Source organism: Mesoplodon densirostris, chromosome 1 (assembly GCF_025265405.1).
Source record: "Mesoplodon densirostris isolate mMesDen1 chromosome 1, mMesDen1 primary haplotype, whole genome shotgun sequence".
In the NCBI taxonomy this organism is placed as follows: Eukaryota; Metazoa; Chordata; class Mammalia; order Artiodactyla; family Ziphiidae; genus Mesoplodon; species Mesoplodon densirostris.
In genome coordinates this window covers 198887133-198907151 of record NC_082661.1, presented here as the reverse complement: position 1 = coordinate 198907151, position 20019 = coordinate 198887133, and the positions used below count along the sequence as shown (strand labels likewise).

The following is a 20019-nucleotide window of genomic DNA, read 5'->3' as shown; positions in this document are numbered from 1 at the left end:
CATTCTAATAGGGTTGAGAACCACTGTTTTAAACCAACGTGGCCCTTGGTATCCCTGTTTGCTGTAGTCCCTTAGCCCTATCAGAGAACCTTCCATGCATGTGAAAAACACAAATTGTTACTTCTGATAGTACACTAGTGCTCTCTTTTCCAAGGTGGGGCAATAGTTTTGTGGTGGAAGGGAGTAATAGCTGGACAGCCAACCTAGACAGCCTAGGAGGGGCACAGATCTCCCTCTGATATTGTGTGCAAATATGGACAGTGGATTTGTACTTTCTAGCAGCAATTCCTAGACCATGATAGAACATTTCAATAAAGTATAGAGAAAATTAAAAGGAAAAAATGAGTATCATGAAACTAGGTAAATTAGTTTATACAATGTACTCATCATCAATTTGGGGTTCCCTTCAGGATTTTCTTCTCCTAGATCAAGTTTTGCTTCCACACGATAGTGCTTATATTTAACCTCTGTCTTAAAAGCACCCTGGACAGCTCGAAATCCAAACCAAAACAAGGGACAGTCCGAGTGAGATAATTTTCTCTTTTCTTATTGTATGATGTTGCTTATATGCAGAATCTAAAAAGAAATGATACAAATGAACTTATTTACAAAACAGAAACACTCACAGACTTAGAGAAGGAACTTATGGTTACAGGGTGGGGGTGGGGGGGAAGGGTGGAGGGAGGGATAGTTAGGGAGTTTGGGATTGACAGGTACACAGTGCTATATTTAAAATGTATAACCAGCAAGAACCTACTGTATAGCACAGGGAACTCTGCTCAATATTATGTAGCAACCTAAATGGGAAAAGAATTTGAAAAAGAATAGTTACGTGTATATGTATAGCTGAATCACTTTGCTGTACACCTGAAACTATCACAACATTGTACTGTACTCCAATATAAAATAGAAAGTTAAAAAAAATTTTTCTCTTTTCTAATTATTTAAGGGCTGCCTTCAAGTATATCTTTCCTTCCCAAGGACCTGCTCTTTCACTGATGATTAAGATCAAGAAGTTCTACTTCATTTGAGTAAACTTCACCCCTGTATACATAGGGCTCTACTTCTGCAAGATTACCTCTACCAGCCAACTCTAGGAAAGGCAATACACTTAGTCTAGAGAGTCACTTATTAGCATGACAAAGTGCCAGTTTTAAATAAGAGTAATTAACTTGCCCAAGATCACAGCTAAGAGGGAGTAGAACATGAATCAGATAGGGTTGCTGAATTCTAGGCTGATAAACAGCACATTTGTTCTAATAGACAGGGTGTCACTTCTGGTTGGTTGATAGCTGTGCCCTGTAGATTGTAAAATAGCTTTAGTACCACTCCTATTCCATCATTATTTCATGATACCTAAAGTATACCAAGTAACTGGAGATTTTCTCACTGGGATAACCCACATCCTTGGCAACTTTGCAGCGTAAAATGGCCAGGTTGACAGGTTTATTTAGAAGTCTACCCGGCCCGTGACTAGCTATTTAGAGCTATAATCTAGACCATCTGTGAAGCAAATCTATGATTAACCACTCCCCTGGATTCAGGGAACAAAAATATGAAGCTGAGGTATGTGTTTGTTAAAATCAAAAATTTAAGTTAAAGTAATTAAAATGCCTAAAACTGCTCTAAAATAAGGTCTATTTTTTAAAAAAGTAACTAAAATTAAAATTATTTTGAAACTGAAATACTTGTGTGTAAACCAAGGTCTAATATTATTTTCAGGAATTAAATTTTTATTTGAATAACTCAGAAAAGAATTCAATAAGCTCTATTATCCTTTTCAATGTTTTTCTTATCTAAGAAAATGTGAATTGTGTTTTTTTCTGTAATAGAATATGCAAAGATTCACTTTATATTTAGTTATCAATTTATAATATTCAGATTGCTTTCCTATGCATTAATATTTTTTCAGTTATCAGTGGAGCAGTTTAATATACTGGTTAAAAGTAGGGACTGTAGAACCAGACTACCTGGGGTTTAAATCCCAGCTTCCCAAATTAGTAGCTGTATAATCTTAAGCAAGTTACTTAACTTCTCTGTGCTTTAATTTCATCATCTTTATAACGGGCACAGTGCTTGTACCTAATTCAGAGATGCAGAGTTGTTGAATTAATGCTGTAAAGTACTTGAAACAGTAAACACTCACTGTTAGCTATTGTTGATATTACTATGTCATAACATTCTGAGAACTGGTGGCAAAGTGTCTGAGGGGGTTAATGATAAGTGGAAGAACCAGGGAAGGAACCTTGGCATTGGAGCACTTAGCATCCCTGCAAGATTGTGGTTTGTGGGAGTAGGCTGGACCCAGGCCTCTGACAGTGTGCAGGGCTCTAAGAGAAGACTAAGTCTGGGAGATTTCGGTGCTGACCTGTACCTGCTTTAATAAGTGAATAAAGCAGGTTATAAAATAAGCTTGAGGATACACTATTACATACTCAGTGTGATCTCAACCATTAAAACAAAACATAGAATAAGGATGGGAGAAAAGACAGCAAGCAAATATGCCAAAATATCAGAAGAGTTTTTCCCCTGAAGATGGGATTATGGGTAACTCTTTGTTTTTATAATTCTCTCTACTTTCTAAATATTCTGAATTAAGCAGAGTATTGTTTTGATAATTAGGGAAGAAAAGTAAAAAAATAAAATAATTCCAATAAAAATTGAAATTTGTTTTATCCCAATTGAGTCAAATAATGGAGTGCAAAAAAAGGTAGGTGAGGAAAAAAGATTAAAATCGAAATGTTCATTTTAGAGGGTTTTGCTATCTGAATTAAAGCAAGAACTGCCAGACCCACACTTCATTTTATGAATTTTGCATTTCAGATAAAAATTAAGTACATGTTAATCAACGAGCACAGCAGTTACACAAAGGCAGACCTCTTTGAGGAAATAAATCCTTCTAACACAATCAGGCAGGTTTGTCTATTCTGGACCGGATGAACCGCTAAGTTTTTTTCCACAAGAGGGCGGTAACTGCTCAGGATTCCTTCAAAAGGGCCTGAAGGACCCAGGAACTGTAAGCAAAGCAGTGACGCAAATAAAACAACTTTTTCCTCATTGAAGAATAAGAAGCCGCACGCGTGAGGCGGCTGAAAGGACCAATGCTGACACACTCACTCACACGCAACAACTTTTAGCAGGACTGAAAGAGGAACTAGTTCACAGACTCGTTTAAAATTACTTAAATTATGTTCAGTGGACGTCATTTATACAGGTGTAAATTTTTTACAACCGTTCACATCAGATATTGTTTAATCTGGTGGTGAAACTGAACCAGCATTTTATTCTTTAAGGAAATTGTAGAAACTCACAGACATTCCTTGGAGAGCATGATTCCACGCCGAATCCCCATCTCCAGCATATACATGAAAGCAAGTGGGTTCCCTGGAAGCAAATAGGGTCTCTGCAGAAAATGCTTGGGAGCGTGAGGGGTCGGGGGTATTATACATACATGTATGTGCTTTGCTGAAGTTATGTGTGCTTTGCTGAAATTGAAGACTAGTTTTCTCTCTAGCAGGTCATTGGTGTCTTCTTGCAATTATTCTTATTCCTGGATCGGGTCTTGATATTGCAGACATTTCTGGACTTTAGTATTCTGCATTTCTTGGACTTTTCAGAACCCTCCCTTCCGAGTGCATGTCTCCCAGGAGAGCTCAGTACGTATTCTGCAGTTGTGCACAGGACTGCTGCCATGCAGCTACTTTGAAGATCGCTTGGTGGTGGTGATGGTGGGGGGGATCCTGGCTTGACGTTCGAGATCTTTTTGGTAGTAGATCCAACGAGGCAGTCTACACCGAGGGTGGCTTCCCTCCCGTGTTTTGCGTTGACCTCGGCTGGGAGAGCGCCGACAGCAGGATCCCCCAGCGCTCTTCCCCACCCAGCATTGTTGGCCCCTCGCTACCCCAACCCTTCCCAAGTAGTCTCGTTAATTCCCGGTCAGCAGAAGCGGCCAAGGGTCGCGTTCCCATCCCGCCGCGTTTACGGGTTGCAAAGATGCAGACAGCCGGGTTCTCCCTCCTCGCCGGTTCTCCTTCTCTGACACTGGGTTGTTCCAAGATCGTGGACATTCTTCTTTCTTCCTTGGATTGCCACTTAGCTGCCCACTAGACCCCTATTTTAACATGAACGTAAACCCAGCCAGCCTCTGGGTTCAGCCCGAACAGGCCCCACTCGTCGGCGGAAGTGGAGTTATTAAAGAAGTCATCCAGACGATACAAGCAAACGCATTTTCTAGTGGGTTTTGGCCTGAAACACACAAAATTCCCTTCAGTCCCTCCTCCCTCCTTTTGCGAATATAGAATTGGCTTCCTGTGGCTACACTTGAGTATCCCGACCTTTTAACGTTAATATATCTGGGGAATAATAGTTATCACCCATCCACGACAGCCTGCTGAATTTAGGTACACTTAGCTGAGATTTCATTTGCATTCCTTCTGTGAATTACTCTGAATTTAGTGGCTGCTCCTTCATTTTAAAACAGAAGTATCAACGCACTAGGCGTTTGAGTCCAGGGTTAGATCGAGGGTAGGGTGGGCAAGTGCGTGGCGCAGGCTGCGTAATAGTAGGAGCGGGCTAAAAACAGTAACTTGAGAACTGAGGCCCTTGTTTGCAGGCTTAAAGAAAGTCAAGGGGCTGGAGAGGGGTGCGTCGCCTTCCTCACCCCTACCCTTTTTAGCCCTTTTTGAAACCTCGGAATTTGCCAAACCGCTTTCATTTGTTTTTCAATTAAAATGCAAATCATTCGCTTTCAAACACAGTCCCCCCAAATATATATATATTGTTCCGAGACGCGGGGGGCGGGGGGCGTCGCGACCACGTGTGACACGTTCCATTCCTAGGGGTTGCTTAGAAATGCCGGACTTTATTAGGTCGTGGGCAGAAGCGCGCGCGGGTCCTGGGGGTTCCCCGAGGGAGAGAAGTCCGGACTCTCTAGGGCGTGTGTATGCAGTGTGTAAGATGGCCCCGACCGAAAACCGGCCTCCCGCATCCGCGTCGGGATCTGTTCCTCCAGGACGCCGTCCTGAAGGAGGTTTTAGCTCTGGAGGGACAGGGCTATCTTTCCCCGCGAGAGACTGGGGCAGCCCACCCCCTTCGAGAACGCCCCTCGCTCTCCCGGCTCCCAGCTGGAGACAGACGGAGCAGATCGATGATGACCACCAACACCAGGCAAGAGGCACCGGCCTTCCTTCAGCGCCTCGCAGCGTGCGTCTGGAATACACACTGCCCCACGCGGGATTCAGGCACCCGGGGTTCACCCCCCGGAGATCGAGGTACACAGACCCCAGATTTTTTTTACTGTCACAATTAAGAACAATGCTGCTATTTTAATTCCCCAATATGAATGATAAGTAAAAGCAAACGATTGAGACTTCTTACCCGTACCCAGTTTTGCAACTATTTACCGATGGCAATTAACCCGGAGTTGGGTGGAGTTGAATCAATCTCTCCTGGTGTCGGTCTGTCTCTTTGATTTTGCTCTGTCTCTACCACACCCACCCCAAATCTGATACTAAATTTACAATAGGAAAATGCTCAGTTCTTTCCCAGGTCACGCTATTTACATGAAGTAAAGGGGAGTAGCTTTTTAAAATTGGAATCTTTGGGAATCACTGGCCTCCTTCCCTCTCCATTCCTACCTAGTCCTTGAGAATGCTGTGAGGAATGCCGGGGATATGAGGAGGTCGCTGGTGGCCAAGGTGCGCGGTCCAGGCGGAAGGTTGTGTGCCACCTCCGTATTGGAGACTCCCGAGGCGAGAAAAAGTTTCATTTTTAACGAATCGAGAAGCAGAGGACCCCAACACTCGGGGCAGGGCCGGGCTACACGCGCCACTCTCCTGCAGCAGTCTCCCGGCCTGCCGAAGGGGCACGGTGCTGGGGTTTAGACCCATAGCCCAGCAAAACATCCTCGCGGGGAAATACAGACAGCCCCCTCATCACCTCTATTCTTGCTCTACTCAGCATAATTCACATTGAGGAAAGACTTCACCTTCCCCGGAGTCAGATTCTAAGGTCTATGAGGTGATGGGTTTAGCCCAATCTTGAAGTTAATGAAAAAGCGTCGGGAAGCAAGAAGGGAACTTTACTTTTATCTCAGAAGCGAATAGTAAAAGTAGCAAAAGATAAACAAAAACCCCTCAAGCTCAAGCTCAAGTTGCCACCCTTAAAAGACCAGTGCGTTGGAAATGAAGGTTATCAAAGCGGAATAATCCCTCTGGCTTTTGGTGCTTGGATGCAAATGAGTGCTGTTGGCACTCATAGCCAAACTCCAACCATGGGTGGTGCCCTTTGAATTTTATTCCTTTATTTATTATAGCTGTTTATTTCTATTTTCTGCGAATTAAGTTTGGACTTAATGATCTCATCCAAATTACTCTAGTCACTACCCCTCAATGGTGTGTTACTTTAATATCTTGAAATCTCTAAATTGTGCAAGGGTCCTCCTCCCCGTCTACACAACTCAACCCTGCTGGAAATTTAAAGATCTCCAGGGATGGAAGAAATTGAGAGGGAATAAGGGAAACCACCCTCCAACTCAAACCCTAGACATCCCATCACCACAGCGCAGAAGCCGGAACATCTCCATCTCTCGAAACAACCCTGGACTTGAGAGCAGGGTAAGAGTTTCGGAGACGGTTTTCAAAAACTTACAGTGGATCGGGGGGAGGGTGTAACCAGGTACTTCTGTATCTAAAGACTCCACCTCAATTTTGGTGATTCTGCCCCCGTAAAACTCCAAACAAATAATAATCACAGGGGAGAAAAGTTTAAAAAGTTCACAGCTCTCAGGTCGAAACGTCACACGAGGAATAAATATTCCCAATAAGCTGATTCCGTTCCCTGTGAATTGAGTAAACCTATAAATGATAACATCGTGTTGGGGGGGGGGGGGGGCGGGGGGAGACCCAGGAATGAAAAGAAAATGAAGGAGAAGGAACAGCGAAGGAGAAGCGGGAGGTGGCAAAGACGGAAAAGGACGATGCTTCGGCCTACAAGAGGATTAAGGACATCTATAAGGCTTAAGGAGCAACAAATTAATTTACACAATCCTGGGAGAGCCCAGATGGCCTTTAATTAATCCCTTCAAAAGAAGGAGCCAGGCCAGGGCTACGCCGGCTGCCTGCTCCATTAGCTCCATTTTACAAGAGACCAGACTCTGTTCGAGGTGAGGCGTCGCGAGCTAGTGGGGGGAAGGGGGGTAGGGTGACGCGAGCAGGCCAGGCGGAGGCGAGGGAAGAATATGAACTGCTTTTCCATAAAAGGGTTGGGTTTCCATTATTCTTCTCTTTAAAAAGTAATACCCTCTTCATCTCTGCTCCCCCCTCCCCTTTCCCGTTTTATTTAACACAATTAATTGAGGCGTCCACTGGCCCAGCGGCCGAACCTCACCACTAGCCAGGCCCCGCCTCCGGGCCCCACCCACAGGGGGGATGGAAGTGGGAGGGGGCGGGAACGAGGCGGGCGCGGCCCAACGGCTCGTCCTCCTAAGCCAATCAGAGGGCGCGGCGCTCCCGAGTGGGCGCGACCCGGAGGCGACGCGAGGCCCAAAGCTGAGTGCTATTGGAGACGGTGGTTACGCCCCCCGGCCTGCACCCCGCTCCTCGGCCCCGCCCTTGCCGGCCGCCTCGGAGTGACGTCCTTCAAAGTTCTCATTTTGGACCCCCATTTCCCCCTCCCTCTCGTCCCCCAGCTAAAGAGGGGTAGGGAGTGATGCAAATGTTTTATTACCTTTGAGAGCTTCATCTGAACTGTCAGGCCCGAAGGGAAAAGGAGAGGAGAGAGAGGCAGTGGAAGAGCCGCGGAGAGGGTCAGCTTGGCCAGAGGACAGGACTTAGAAGAGCGAAGCCTGTAGAGCCGCGAAAAAAATGCGAGAGAGGAGAGGCAAAGGCGGAGAGTGAGAGGAAGAGAGGGCGCTGGGGGGTGGGGGGCGTGGGGCCGGGGTCGCCAGGCCCGTTTTCAGAAGTGGACAGACGAGTGGAGCTGTAACCGAAGCCGTCAGACTTTTCACTTAGTCTGTTTTTCCGTGTTTTTCTCGCCCTTTTTCTTTGCAATATTGCAACTCTAGTGCCCCGTGGCCCAGAGGGGAAGGCAGGTCGGCGCGCCGAATCCGGGAGCCGCAGGGATTGGTGGCACTGCCCTTTCTGGCGCAGAAGCCTCGGGCAGCGCTGGCGGAGGAAGCCCGCCCGGAGGCCAAATCCTCCCGCGGGCTGGATGCTCTCTCTCCCTCCGCGCTCCGAGCGCCGAGTGCGAATTAACCTCGTGGCCTAAAGAGCAGGACATCCAAGTAAGATTGGACGAGCTCATAGGGCGGAACCCGGCGTCCTTTGAACCTCCCCAAAGAAAAAGAGCCAGCCCCCACTCTCCCACATCAAAGCGGAGATTCGGTGACTCTTAACTTTGTTACAAGCTCTCTGGGGCCGGCTGGGGTTTTGTTTTGCTTATTTCCAAGAGGGAGAAGATGAGAAGTAGCGCACTTTGAGCGGCGAGGAAAAAGTGAGGAAGAGAGAAGAGCCCGGGATTGAATCCGGGACTCTAAGAGGGAAAAGAGCCCAAACCACCTGGACCCTCGCTGGTCTCGGCGAGCCACCGCCTCTCGACTGGTGTGTTTGGACATTTCTGCTGCGCAGTTACGAGAGCAACTCTCAGCGGCTGCATTCTTGGCCCAGTTGGCAGGTCGCCTCCTGGTGTGCGGAGCGACTCCTCGCTCGCGCCCTCGGCGCTTCTCGCTTTCCTGAGCCCCTCCGGGGGCACCGGCCGGCGCTCCCGCTGCGTGGCTGCGGGCTCCGGCCTGATCGTGGGATGTTAGCGGTGGGGGCGATGGAGGGTACCCGGCAGAGCGCTTTCCTGCTCAGCAGCCCGCCCCTGGCCGCCCTGCACAGCATGGCAGAAATGAAGACCCCGCTGTACCCCGCCGCGTACCCCGCGCTGCCCGCCGGCCCCCCCTCCTCCTCGTCCTCCTCGTCCTCCTCGTCATCACCCTCCCCGCCTTTGGGTTCCCACAACCCAGGTGGCCTGAAGCTCCCGGCCGCGGGGGGGCTCTCATCCCTGGGCAGCCCCCCGCAGCAGCTCTCGGCCGCCACCCCACATGGCATCAACGACATCCTGAGCCGGCCCTCCATGCCCGTGGCCTCAGGGGCAGCCCTGCCCTCCGCCTCGCCCTCCGGTTCCTCCTCCTCTTCCTCGTCCACCTCCGCTTCCTCCGCTTCGGCCGCCGCGGCCGCAGCTGCGGCCGCTGCCGCCGCTGCCTCAACCCCAGCGGGGCTGCTGGCCGGCCTGCCCCGTTTCAGCAGCCTGAGCCCGCCACCGCCGCCGCCCGGGCTCTACTTCAGCCCCAGCGCCGCGGCCGTGGCCGCCGTGGGTCGGTACCCCAAGCCGCTAGCCGAGCTGCCCGGCCGGACGCCTATCTTCTGGCCAGGAGTGATGCAGAGCCCGCCCTGGAGGGACGCACGCCTGGCCTGCACTCCTCGTGAGTACAATCGACTGCGCCCAGTTGTGCTTGTTCTGCCTGCTCTCAGGTCATGGCCCCTGGTGTGCATGCCGAGTCCACCCTCTTGCCTGCCGAGTAGTTTGGCAGCGCCAGAATCGCACGGGTTAGGTTGGGCCAGGGCGTTCAGCGAGCAACTCTCGCTGTCCTGAGCTCCATGGTTGCGTCCAAGCGCCCCCCTCTCCCCAAGCCTTGGGCACGCCTTGCGGAACGGGTGTGCATGCGTCTCCACGGAACACAATGTGGTGCGGGGCGTGTCTCATCCGAGGCCCTGGCTGCTCCCGGAACAGGCCGGCCGGAACCGTATGCCCCTCCTGGGTTAAAGAGGTGGGGAGGGCAGGAGAGGCTACTGTGCTCCAGCCCGCACCCCAGCTTTCCAGTGTCCCATGCCGAAGTCCCACTCGACCTTCGCCAGCCTGACTGGCCTCCTCTCTGCGAACCGGTGGGGACCGGCAGCGGCGAGCCCTCCTCAGCCCTGAGCCGAACGCGTGTGTTTGCATGTACGTCTCGGTCCAGGGTGTCCCCACCTCACCTCGTCGCCCTCACCACCACGACCCTCGTCCCCCGAGTACGCTCAGCCCAGGTAAGCCCACTGAAGAGAGGTCCGCGGCCCGTGGAGGAGGGCAAGCACCACTTCGGGCCGCTCCCCACCACTGGGCCCTCGGTTTCCCACCTGCCTCGGCCCCGGACATATTGAGGGGCATCGTGGCTCTCAACATCCTAATAAGAGAAAGAACCGGAGGAAGAACGAGGTAACAGGACAAGGACGGGGGAAAATGCAACATCCCGCAAAGATCTTGCTCGAAATCAACTGATTTACCCCAGGATCCCCCTAATCTTATAGGTAGTTGGCCAGCGAGCCGCGGAAGCTCCCATACTCCCAGGTGGCATTTAGGGGCCAGTCCCCGGTCCTTTTCTCGCTCTGTTCTTTGCTTTTCACTGAGTCCCCGAAGTTTCTTCTGTCTCCTGATCTCTTTCGTGTGGCTGAGCGGCAGTAACTGAGGGAAGCTGGGGGAGCCAAGCGGAGGTTCCCTTCGGAAGCCTCGGGACAGGGGCGGCCGGGGCGGGGGCGGCTGTCGGAGAGACGTTATTGTATTCGTTTGGATGGCCACGTAGGGACCGCCAACAAAGGCGGCGCCCCCTCCCCCTCGGCCGCAGCGGCGTTCGACTGGGGGGCGATTTAGCTCTCTTGTGTTCCAAAAACAAGGCGCTCTTTGTTGCGCGGGCACAGGTTAGGAAAGCGGTCAAGGAACAAAACTAGTCACCCCCATGCAAAGGCCCCGGGACCGAACGAGCCCCAACTAGACGAGGCGGTGAGAGGGGACTTTCCCACCCCCACCCCCCCGTACCCACACGCCTCAATTTACTGGGCCTAGAGATTGGGCCTCGGCAAACTTCAGCAGTGCGCTCCCCCTGTTGGACGTCGTTGTTGGGCAGAAGGTTATTTACTGCGGCTCCAAACACACGCGCTTTTAAAAAAACAGGTGGGTGTAAGAAGGCAAAGCGAGAAGCGCAGTGGGACTGCAAGCACCACGGCACTTCTCGTGCCCGCCGCGGAATACACTTGCCTTTCCCACCACAACGTTGTTTCTGGAGTTCGTCTCTTCTCAGCGGAGCCGCTCGTAACTGGTTGTTTACCCCTTCCTTTCTTTTTTTAATCTGTTCTCGTAGATCAAGGATCCATTTTGTTGGACAAAGATGGGAAGAGGAAACACACGAGACCCACGTTCTCGGGCCAGCAGATCTTCGCCCTGGAGAAGACTTTCGAACAAACGAAGTACTTGGCAGGGCCCGAGAGGGCTCGCTTGGCCTATTCGTTGGGGATGACGGAGAGTCAGGTCAAGGTGAGTGGACCTTGCAAACCTCGAGGGAGAGCTCTCCCACGTACGTCATGCGCGCGCCTGTGCGCGCGCACACACACACACACACACACCCCAAACTAACAAACAGCCGCCCGAGGGTGCAGTCCGAGAAGCAAGGGGAGAGATGAGAACAGCGAAGGGGGTGGAGGGGGAGGTTACAAAGGCTCTGGGGTCTCTCGGGCGGGCAAACTGTTGATGAACAAAAGGAATCAAGCCTCCGCCTTTGAAATTAGGTTCATCTAGATAGCAGCATGTGCTGGGGGAACTCGCCATTATTAGAGAATAAAAGCATTACGGAAATATCAGCCCTGAGAATAGACCAGGCCAGTTAGATAGCTTCTATGTATTCTATTTGTAACGATATTCAAGCTTTTGTTTGTCCATTCAGGCTCCACTAGTTATATAATTTCCTAATGTAGATCAGCATTATAGTGCTACTGTATTAACTTGCAGGTTAAAAAAACCCCAATAAATCCACAAGATCTAACCACTTAGCATGGATGCATCTGCTTTTAGCTTACCTCAGGCAGCCACTTTGGAATAGTACTTTTCCAAATGAAATGACAAGATTATTACTGTATTATGACATATAAGTTTATCAATAGATGTAAGATGTTTTACTGTTTATGACAACAAATTATAATTAAAATGTCACTTACCTTATAATTGAGTTGTGCGGTGTATTTCCAGAGAATCAAATTGGAGAAATCTTTCCCTGAAATATAAAGGGATTGAAACAGCTAGGTACTTTAAATCTAGTGGTTTCCTATATTTCCGGTATTCTCTTTTGTTCCTATTTTTCATTATATATATATATATATATATATATATATATATATATATATTTGGTGTGTGTGTGTGTTTAAGTCTGTTTCCATTAGTTAAATTGTTGCTTTTAAAATTAAGTAGGGACAACGTTAGCCATATCTGCTGGTCAGAGAGTATTTCCCCACAGACAAGCACCATAAAATGCATTTCAGGAGTGATTTTGTATGTGACCATTAGAGTACCATCACAGTTAAAATTATTTTTGCAGTGCTTGGTACAGAGCCTACCACAGTAATCTGGAGGTCTTCATTTGTCACCATAAATATGTCGGCGTGGCTAGAAGTGAATTATTATAGCTGTATAAAGAAACTAAAAATCACTTTCTTAACAATTCTGATTCTCTAGATAAATACATAACGGATGAGAAAATGGATGAGAAGCATAAAGAGAGGATGATTCAATATATTTGGGAAATTGGTTGCTGTTGCTGATGCTTTAGGTTAAAATATATGTATGAAACACGATGTCAAACATCATGAATAGGTTTAAAATATTTGTATAAAAATGAATGTCTTAGGGAGGGACAATATTAAAATAATATGTGAAAGATTAGGCATGCTAATAGTGGGAAGTAATGTAACTGGCAAAATTTCACTTAAAAAAATAACTGATGAAAATTCTTACTTTGACTTCGGTTTTATGAAAAACATTAAACCAGAGAGGCAGAGAAAGACACACAAACTACTATGATGATTTCAACTTTTAAATATTTTCAAATATTAAATATTTCCATGCATTTATGTTCGTTATTATTACTGATTTGAGGTTTCTGTTTTAGCAGATTTTTTTTTAAACTTTACATCATACATTACAAGTGTAAATGCGGAGGGGAGTGTTTACCTACTATATTTGTGTGTATTCAGACCTGAAATGAGTGAAACAGACAAATACCCCAAAGTGAAAAGAACAGAGGTAATTGGGGTAAATGCTGTGTCTTCTCCCACAAATCACACTAAAAAGCCAGTACACTTCAGATTGCTTGAAATACCTTAATCTAAGAAAGTTAAAAACGAATAGAATCGCAGTCATTATGAGGCAACTTTACCAAAGGGAAAAGTTTTCTACTTCAAACTAGAAAGTAGGCAAGCGAACTCTTTTAGGGAAACTCATTTTAAGTTTCCAAGTTTTTTTCTTTTCTGAGAAATCGCTCACTGACAACCTCAATACTCTTGTGTTACCATCACTATGGCAACGGCAGTCAGTTTGTTGGTGCCTGATACTCGGAGGAAGCTGGGGCAGTGGAGACCGACTTCAACGGCCCAGACCTGGGAGGGCTCTGAGGGAGGGTGTCAAGACGTCAGGGGCCCGCAGGAGCGACTGCGGGATGTGGGAGAGAAGGCGTTGCCTGGCTCTTCTCACCTTAAATTCCTTCCGCCCCTGTCCTTCCTCTTCTCCGCTTTCTCGACCCCCAGGTTTGGTTCCAGAACCGCCGGACCAAGTGGAGGAAGAAGCACGCAGCCGAGATGGCCACGGCCAAGAAGAAGCAGGACTCGGAAACCGAGCGGCTGAAAGGGGCCTCGGAAAACGAGGAGGAGGACGACGACTACAACAAGCCCCTGGACCCCAACTCGGACGACGAGAAAATCACTCAGCTGCTGAAGAAGCACAAGTCCGGCAGCGGCAGCGGCGGCCTCCTGCTGCACGCGTCCGAGAACGAGAGCTCGTCCTGAGCGCCCGCCCGGCCTCCGGCCACTCCGCGGCGGCCGTGGGGACCGCGCGTCCCGTCTTCCCGCTCCTCGGGGCCCGGAGGACACGGCCCCGCCTGCCGGGGGCCCTTTGCTATTTTCTAAGATGTACATATCTATTTTTTTAACCTAGAAGTTGAGCGGGGCTGGGGAGAGAGACTCGGAGGATGATGAGAAGGCAAAGACCGCGAAATACACCGCAAGACTAACGCAACAGACGCCGCAGCTGGGCCACCCTCCCGCCCCGCTCGGTGTCCTAGTCGCGTCCCCCTCCCGTGTCCCCCCCGCGCCCCCGCCCCCGCCTCTGTCTTGCGGCCGCTGGCCAGGGCGGGGGCGCTGAGAGGGCCTCTGGACCCATCGACACCCACCGCGCGGGGGACCTCGGAGCCACGCGGGCGGGCGGCCGCCACAGATGGGAAGAGGGATGTTTCTCCCGCACAAACTGCTGTGCCGACTAAAGTGGCCTGTTGAAGGCTCTTTGTAAATAAATCGTGAGTCTCACTGACTAGAAGTTACTTTATTGTGAATATTTAAAATGTAAAATGCTTTTTTGAATTTGGTATAAAAAGATGGACCTCCTTCTTCCTGCTACCCTTCCCCCTTTTAAGAGCTATTCAAACCACGTTCCCCTTTGCTTAACTGGAGGAGCGTAGTAAAGAACGGTCTCATCCTCGCCCGCTCCCCTCCCGGGTTTGGATTTGATCAATCCTACTTCCCCTTCATCCCTCCCGCTCTTCCCGGACCACTCCTGGCTCCGCACCCGGCTCCCGCCTCCAGGACTTGAAGTAGAACACTTGGAACCAGGAAGGGCCTCAGACCTGCCTCTCTGTTTCTCTCCGAAATTGCACAGTCGTTTGTTGCTATTTATTAGTGATTTAAAGAAAGTGTTGGGGAGGGAGGGGCTACAATAGCTTGTATTTAATTTAACTCCTTTCTGATAAAAATGCGTGTTAAAGTAGATGGTGGGAATTGTTACAACTGCTCTGGGTCAGAAACATAAAAACCCATTTAGTTGCTGTAATTGAATTTGAAGTGTTTTGTATCATAAGAATACTATAGACTATGTAAATTGTTTTCTTTTTAAGCTAATAACGGTGATATATTAGCATCTTTAACTTTTATTAATTTATATAAGGAATTCGGTTTGTAAAGAGAAGAAAACCCCCTTTGCAAGACCAGTTAAATGTAATGCACTTTCTGTTTCAAAGGATAAATCAAATTAAAAAACAGTTGAAGATGTCTGTTGCCTTGAATGAAAGGGTATAGATAATTTGATCTCACCAGAGATCTCAAATAAAAGTCAAAACCACAAGCACTTTATATTGGTTTCTTGGGTAAAATAGCTGTTACATGATTATTATTTTGGAAGAGTGGGGTCACATCTCCTGGTTTGGGAAGATAAATGCAGCCCCACTCATTGGGCTTCTTGGAGAGACTTGTCTAGCAGGCTGCCTCTGCTGTCTGTGTTGTCTAATTTTTTCCTGATGGCTTTTTCCTTTGCTAGGAAGTCCCCGGGGGTTTTGGAGGAGACCTCATTTCCATACATCCAAGATAGCTTCTCAACTCAGCCCTAGCTCACTTAGCTGAGAGGAGGCAGCGGAGCCTGCTGTCAGCGCCGCACGGCTGTTGGATGCTAACATTTTCTCCCCAGTAGCCTGTAAGAATACAGAAGTTGGTGGAAAGATGGGAACCCGGATTTTGCTAAACATTACAATAAAGAAGGATACATTTAAAGAAAGCTGCTTCTAACTGATGTGAAACTCTCTAGGATAAAGGAAGCAATGTCACAGCTTCTGCAGCTGAATTTGCCAAAAAAAAAAAAAAAAAAAATTGGGAATCCCAGGGAGAGCTGTATCACTGTCTTGGGATCTTTTTGTTTTCAGACACTCAGTTATAGGCTCAGTGAAATATAGTTATCCCCTTAGTGTTTCAGGTTAATGAGCTTGTGTTCAAAGGGAGAAAAATCAATATAATTCAATAGATTCTTCAGGCTAGTGTTAGGTAAAGAAAGTGTGGGTCTGTTTTGTTCCCTTGAAAATAAAAAACAGTGAAAACTGGGAATAAAATTGCCTGAAGGAAATTATTGTAGAATACATTCCTGATGGCATGGTTTAATGGAAAAAAAGGATGCAAATCTGCCTTATTTCTTTTCTCTAGTTTGTGAAGTTCCCAGTAAGTTTTAAACTTCTGAATTTCTGTGTTCTTAGCAAGACTAAGGTGTGTGTCCTACAAAGAGGCAGCTATTTCAAAAGAGGCTTTGCTGTGCTGAGGTGATATAATTTAAATCCTAAATAATATCTTTCTTTTCCCTTCCCTCCCTCCCTCCCTCCCTCCCTCATCTTTTTCTTCATGAAAGAACCTGGGTGTGGAGCAAGTCTGTTATCTTAAAGCACCACTTTATTATTTGTTATTTTGCAACAAATGAGTCTCTTATCTACTTTATTTACTTATTTTTACCTTTGCCATCCCTCTTCTGTCTTGAAAAGCCAAGCAACTTTTTATTTATTCCTTCTTCCTAAGAAAGCAAAAATCCACAAAATAATTAGAAATGCTATTCCTGAAATATAATAATAAAAACTACTACTGTACCAGTAGCAGTAGTAATATAGTCATATCACTGATAGGAACTTGAAACTACGATTGAAACTTTTTCTCAAGAAGTAAATAGGGTTATAATATTTATCCCGAGTTAGATATGTGGAAAGACACCTCTTTTAATTCCTTTAGGAAGCATTCTCTCTGAGCTCCTTACGTTTAGAGCATCCAAGAAGTGTGAAAGTTTGTGGCCTGGCCTCCATCCTACAGGCAAATATGCAAAAGGCAGACACAGTCTGTGTGCTTGCCAGCCTGAGCACAGAAGTGCTCTGAGTTGTGTGGGCAGTAGCCAGAGGTGGGCTCTGGGGCCATGCTGCACTGGCATTCGTTCCTTTATTCCAGGGGACTGCAGCAGTGACTCGAGTTTCCAGTTAATTTACTTCCACCCAGGATTCCAGCTGGCCACCAGTTGCAACTGGCCCTGTAAAACTGGGAGTGAGCGAGAAGTGGGTGGAGGGCACCTTACTTAGGTGTCCTTTATCCTGGTTTGTTTGGTTTAGTTCTATGTATGCACAACAGGAATGTTTTTCCTAAGAGTTAGCACGGTGGAGAAGCTGAGGAAACACTCTACAGCTCAAGCAAGGGAGAGTAAGAATTATCTTTCATCATGGCTCAAAAACTTTATGACATTAACCAGCCATAAGCATCTGATTGAGCCTGCCAATCAGTCATTACAGCTAAAGGGGGGTCACGATTTAAAAGCAAAAAGTAAGGGCAAGTGACCTCATACACCACTGCTTTTATTTTAATAATTTCCCCAGTTTCATTAAGATATAATTGACAAATAATATTGTGTAAGTGTAAGGTGTACAACATAAGGATTTGATATACATGTATATTGCAAAATGATCACAATAAATCTAGTTAATATTCATCACCTCACACAGTAACAATTTTTCTTCCTTATGATGAAAACTTTTAAGATCTACTCTCTTACTAACTTTTAAATGCACAATACAGTACTGTTAACCATAGTCCCCAGGCCGTACATTACGTCCCCAGATGTTTTCTACCTTTTGACCACCTTCACCCATTTCCCCCTGCCCCCCACTTGACCTCTGCTTTTAAAAATGCTTACAGGTAACAAAGTGTCAACATGGAAAACAAAATGAGAAAAACAAGGGTTTTGTGTGTGTGGTGAAAGGAAGGTAAAACTGCTTTTTCATTTTTGTTTTATAGTGTGTATGTGTCTTCTCCTGTAAAGGGAAAGCCAGTGAGGTTGGGTGAGGGATACAGAGTGGAAGGAAAGGGCCCTGTCTCTCAGATGTCCCAGCAGCATTCACAATTTGAGGCTCCTACAGTTATTTTCCCAGTCCCCAAATTCCAAGCTCAGTTCTTTGGTTCACATTCAGAGGATGCTGTAACTTAAAGCTCTATACCTTCTTTCCCAGAAGTTGTGGTTTGTTGATTGGCTTCCCAAGCTTGTGAACACTGTAATCCACTTTTCCTTTCTCTACTTGGGAGATGGTGGGAAGAGAAGGAACCAAAAATGTTTCATTCTCCTCTGGAAAGATGTGCACCCCTCACCACTCAGTGTGCAGGCAATCTGGACTGGAGGTCAGCTCTTCTTGTAAATATGGTATCTGGCAACAGAGTCAGAGGGCACCTTTGAAAACGTTTGGAGCCTAATGTCATGTACATGAGTGTGTTATTAGACCAGCATCAGCTTGGGTTGATCTACACTGTCTTGTCCTTTAAGCTGATCATTAGGGGCGCGCGTGCGCACACACACACACACACACACAAGAGGTGAAATTCCACTTGGTAACTCCTAGCACTGAATAGCTTAAAAAGACAGTGACTCTTTTGTCAATCATTGACAATAGGATCGTGTAATAACAACAGAGGTAAGCAGCAAATTTCATCTAGAAACTCTATTTTAGGCTAATCTGAGCAGATTTCTGCACTAAATTACCCCCCTCTTACCACACAGATACGTGCAAAAAGTATTCTTCTCCCTTCCTCAGCATGACTCTTTAAAAAAAGTCAGCTCCTTGCTATATTTCCTTTTTTGACAGGAAAGCGTGTATTTTGTTCTAAAGCATTTAGGCTCCAGCTTCAGAGAGAAATATTCTCCCTAATGTAGCCCTTTTAAAGATCTGCAGAAATCACAATAATACAAACCCTACATCTATCAATGTAAAATTTGACTGGCGAGTAGAGTGATGGTGTGAGTTGGATGACAAAAGGGCTGTGATATTTTCCTGAATTTTAGCCTTCAGCATTCTATAAATTGGCTTGGGATTGTTCCACAAACTGGAAAGTTTATCTGAGAGCCTCAGTTCACTCTCGGGTGTTCTTCTTTAATCCAACAGATCATTCACCTCAAGGATTAAATGTCTAGATATGCATCATTTATTTTCTGGTCCAGACATTTCCATGGAATACCACACTTGGAAAAAGGAAAGCATAATGTCTCTTTGGGGTTTTATATCTACTGGAGGCTGGCGAGAATTCTGAAGTAGAAGCCTCATCCAGGGCTTCTATATTAGTATATTCTGAATAATAAGGGCTAGTTTGGATGAAGATACATTCAAAGGTGAATCCCTTCCTCATTATACGGAAAGAAAGAATTTTTAGTACACAATTTAAATGGGTGCATGTTATTTTTGTAGAGGAATCCTACCACCTCCCTAACGTTACTGCCTATGTCTACCTTGGAGAAGCTAAACGAAATCTTGAGATGTAAATATCTTATATATTTGGTTATTACAAGGGAGACAGAGATATCAAGTTGAGAAAGAAAACCAGCACACCTCTATAATATAGTTTTATTTCTTTTTTTTTCTTTTTTTTTTTTTTTTTTTTTTTTTGCAGTACACGGGCCTCTCACTGTTGTGGCCTCTCCCGTTGCGGAGCACAGCCTCCGGACGCGCAGGCTCAGCGGCCATGGCTCACGGGCCCAGCCGCTCCGTGGCATGTGGGATCTTCCCGGACTGGGCCACGAACCCGTGTCCCCTGCATCGGCAGGCGGACTCTCAACCACTGCGCCACCAGGGAAGCCCTATAGTTTTATTTCTTAAAAAAATTCTGAAGGTGCATACATTCTGAAAAAACTATCAATCGTCAGTATGTTGTTTGGGATCAATCTGCTTGTATAGAGCACAGAAAAGCAAGGTTGCTGAAAATCCATTAACCTAGTTATTACCAGATGGTCTAACCACCTTCAAACAAAGGCAACCAACAAGTTTTCATGCCTCCAATCTGAGCCTTGTATGTGGATCCACGGTTTGCAGTAATTCCTCTAGTCATCATCCGCAGCTTGGACCCTTGTGCTTGATGCTATGGCTCAGCTCTTAAAAAGAATTCTGTAAACTTTTTTTTTTATCCTGGGTTTTTCTTCTTTCCTCTCTGAGCTCTTCACTTTGGTCTATAAAGATCTGTCTAATTTTCTCCAAAATCCAAATGGCCCCAAGTGAATAAGAGGGTCTGAGAAATCTTTTATCTTTGCCATAACCAGGAGAGCACACAGTGGTTGAGAGCACGACTGTGCAGCCAGATTATGTGGTCTATAGTACTCATTGGTTGTGGTCAAATGACTCTATCTCTCTGTGCCTCAGTCTTTTCA

The 20019-nt window shown here is 46.8% G+C and overlaps 1 protein-coding gene across 2 annotated transcripts; it reads left to right on the top strand.

Moving 5' to 3' along the window:
• The first annotated feature begins 7633 nt into the window (after positions 1 to 7633).
• NKX6-1 (NK6 homeobox 1) lies at positions 7634 to 13934 on the top strand. Of its 2 annotated transcripts, XM_060114156.1 has the most exons (5): positions 7634 to 7891; positions 8063 to 9463; positions 9772 to 10064; positions 11153 to 11325; positions 13584 to 13669. In XM_060114156.1, exons 2-4 carry the CDS (start codon positions 8797 to 8799, stop codon positions 11306 to 11308), a joined length of 1116 nt encoding a protein of 371 aa, XP_059970139.1. In that variant the 5' UTR covers positions 7634 to 7891; positions 8063 to 8796; the 3' UTR covers positions 11309 to 11325; positions 13584 to 13669. The 2 variants fall into 2 exon arrangements, with proteins under 2 accessions (XP_059970139.1, XP_059970144.1); XM_060114161.1 differs by lacking the exons at positions 7634 to 7891; positions 9772 to 10064 and having other exon boundaries at positions 7942 to 9463; positions 13584 to 13934.
• The last annotated feature ends 6085 nt before the right edge of the window (positions 13935 to 20019 follow it).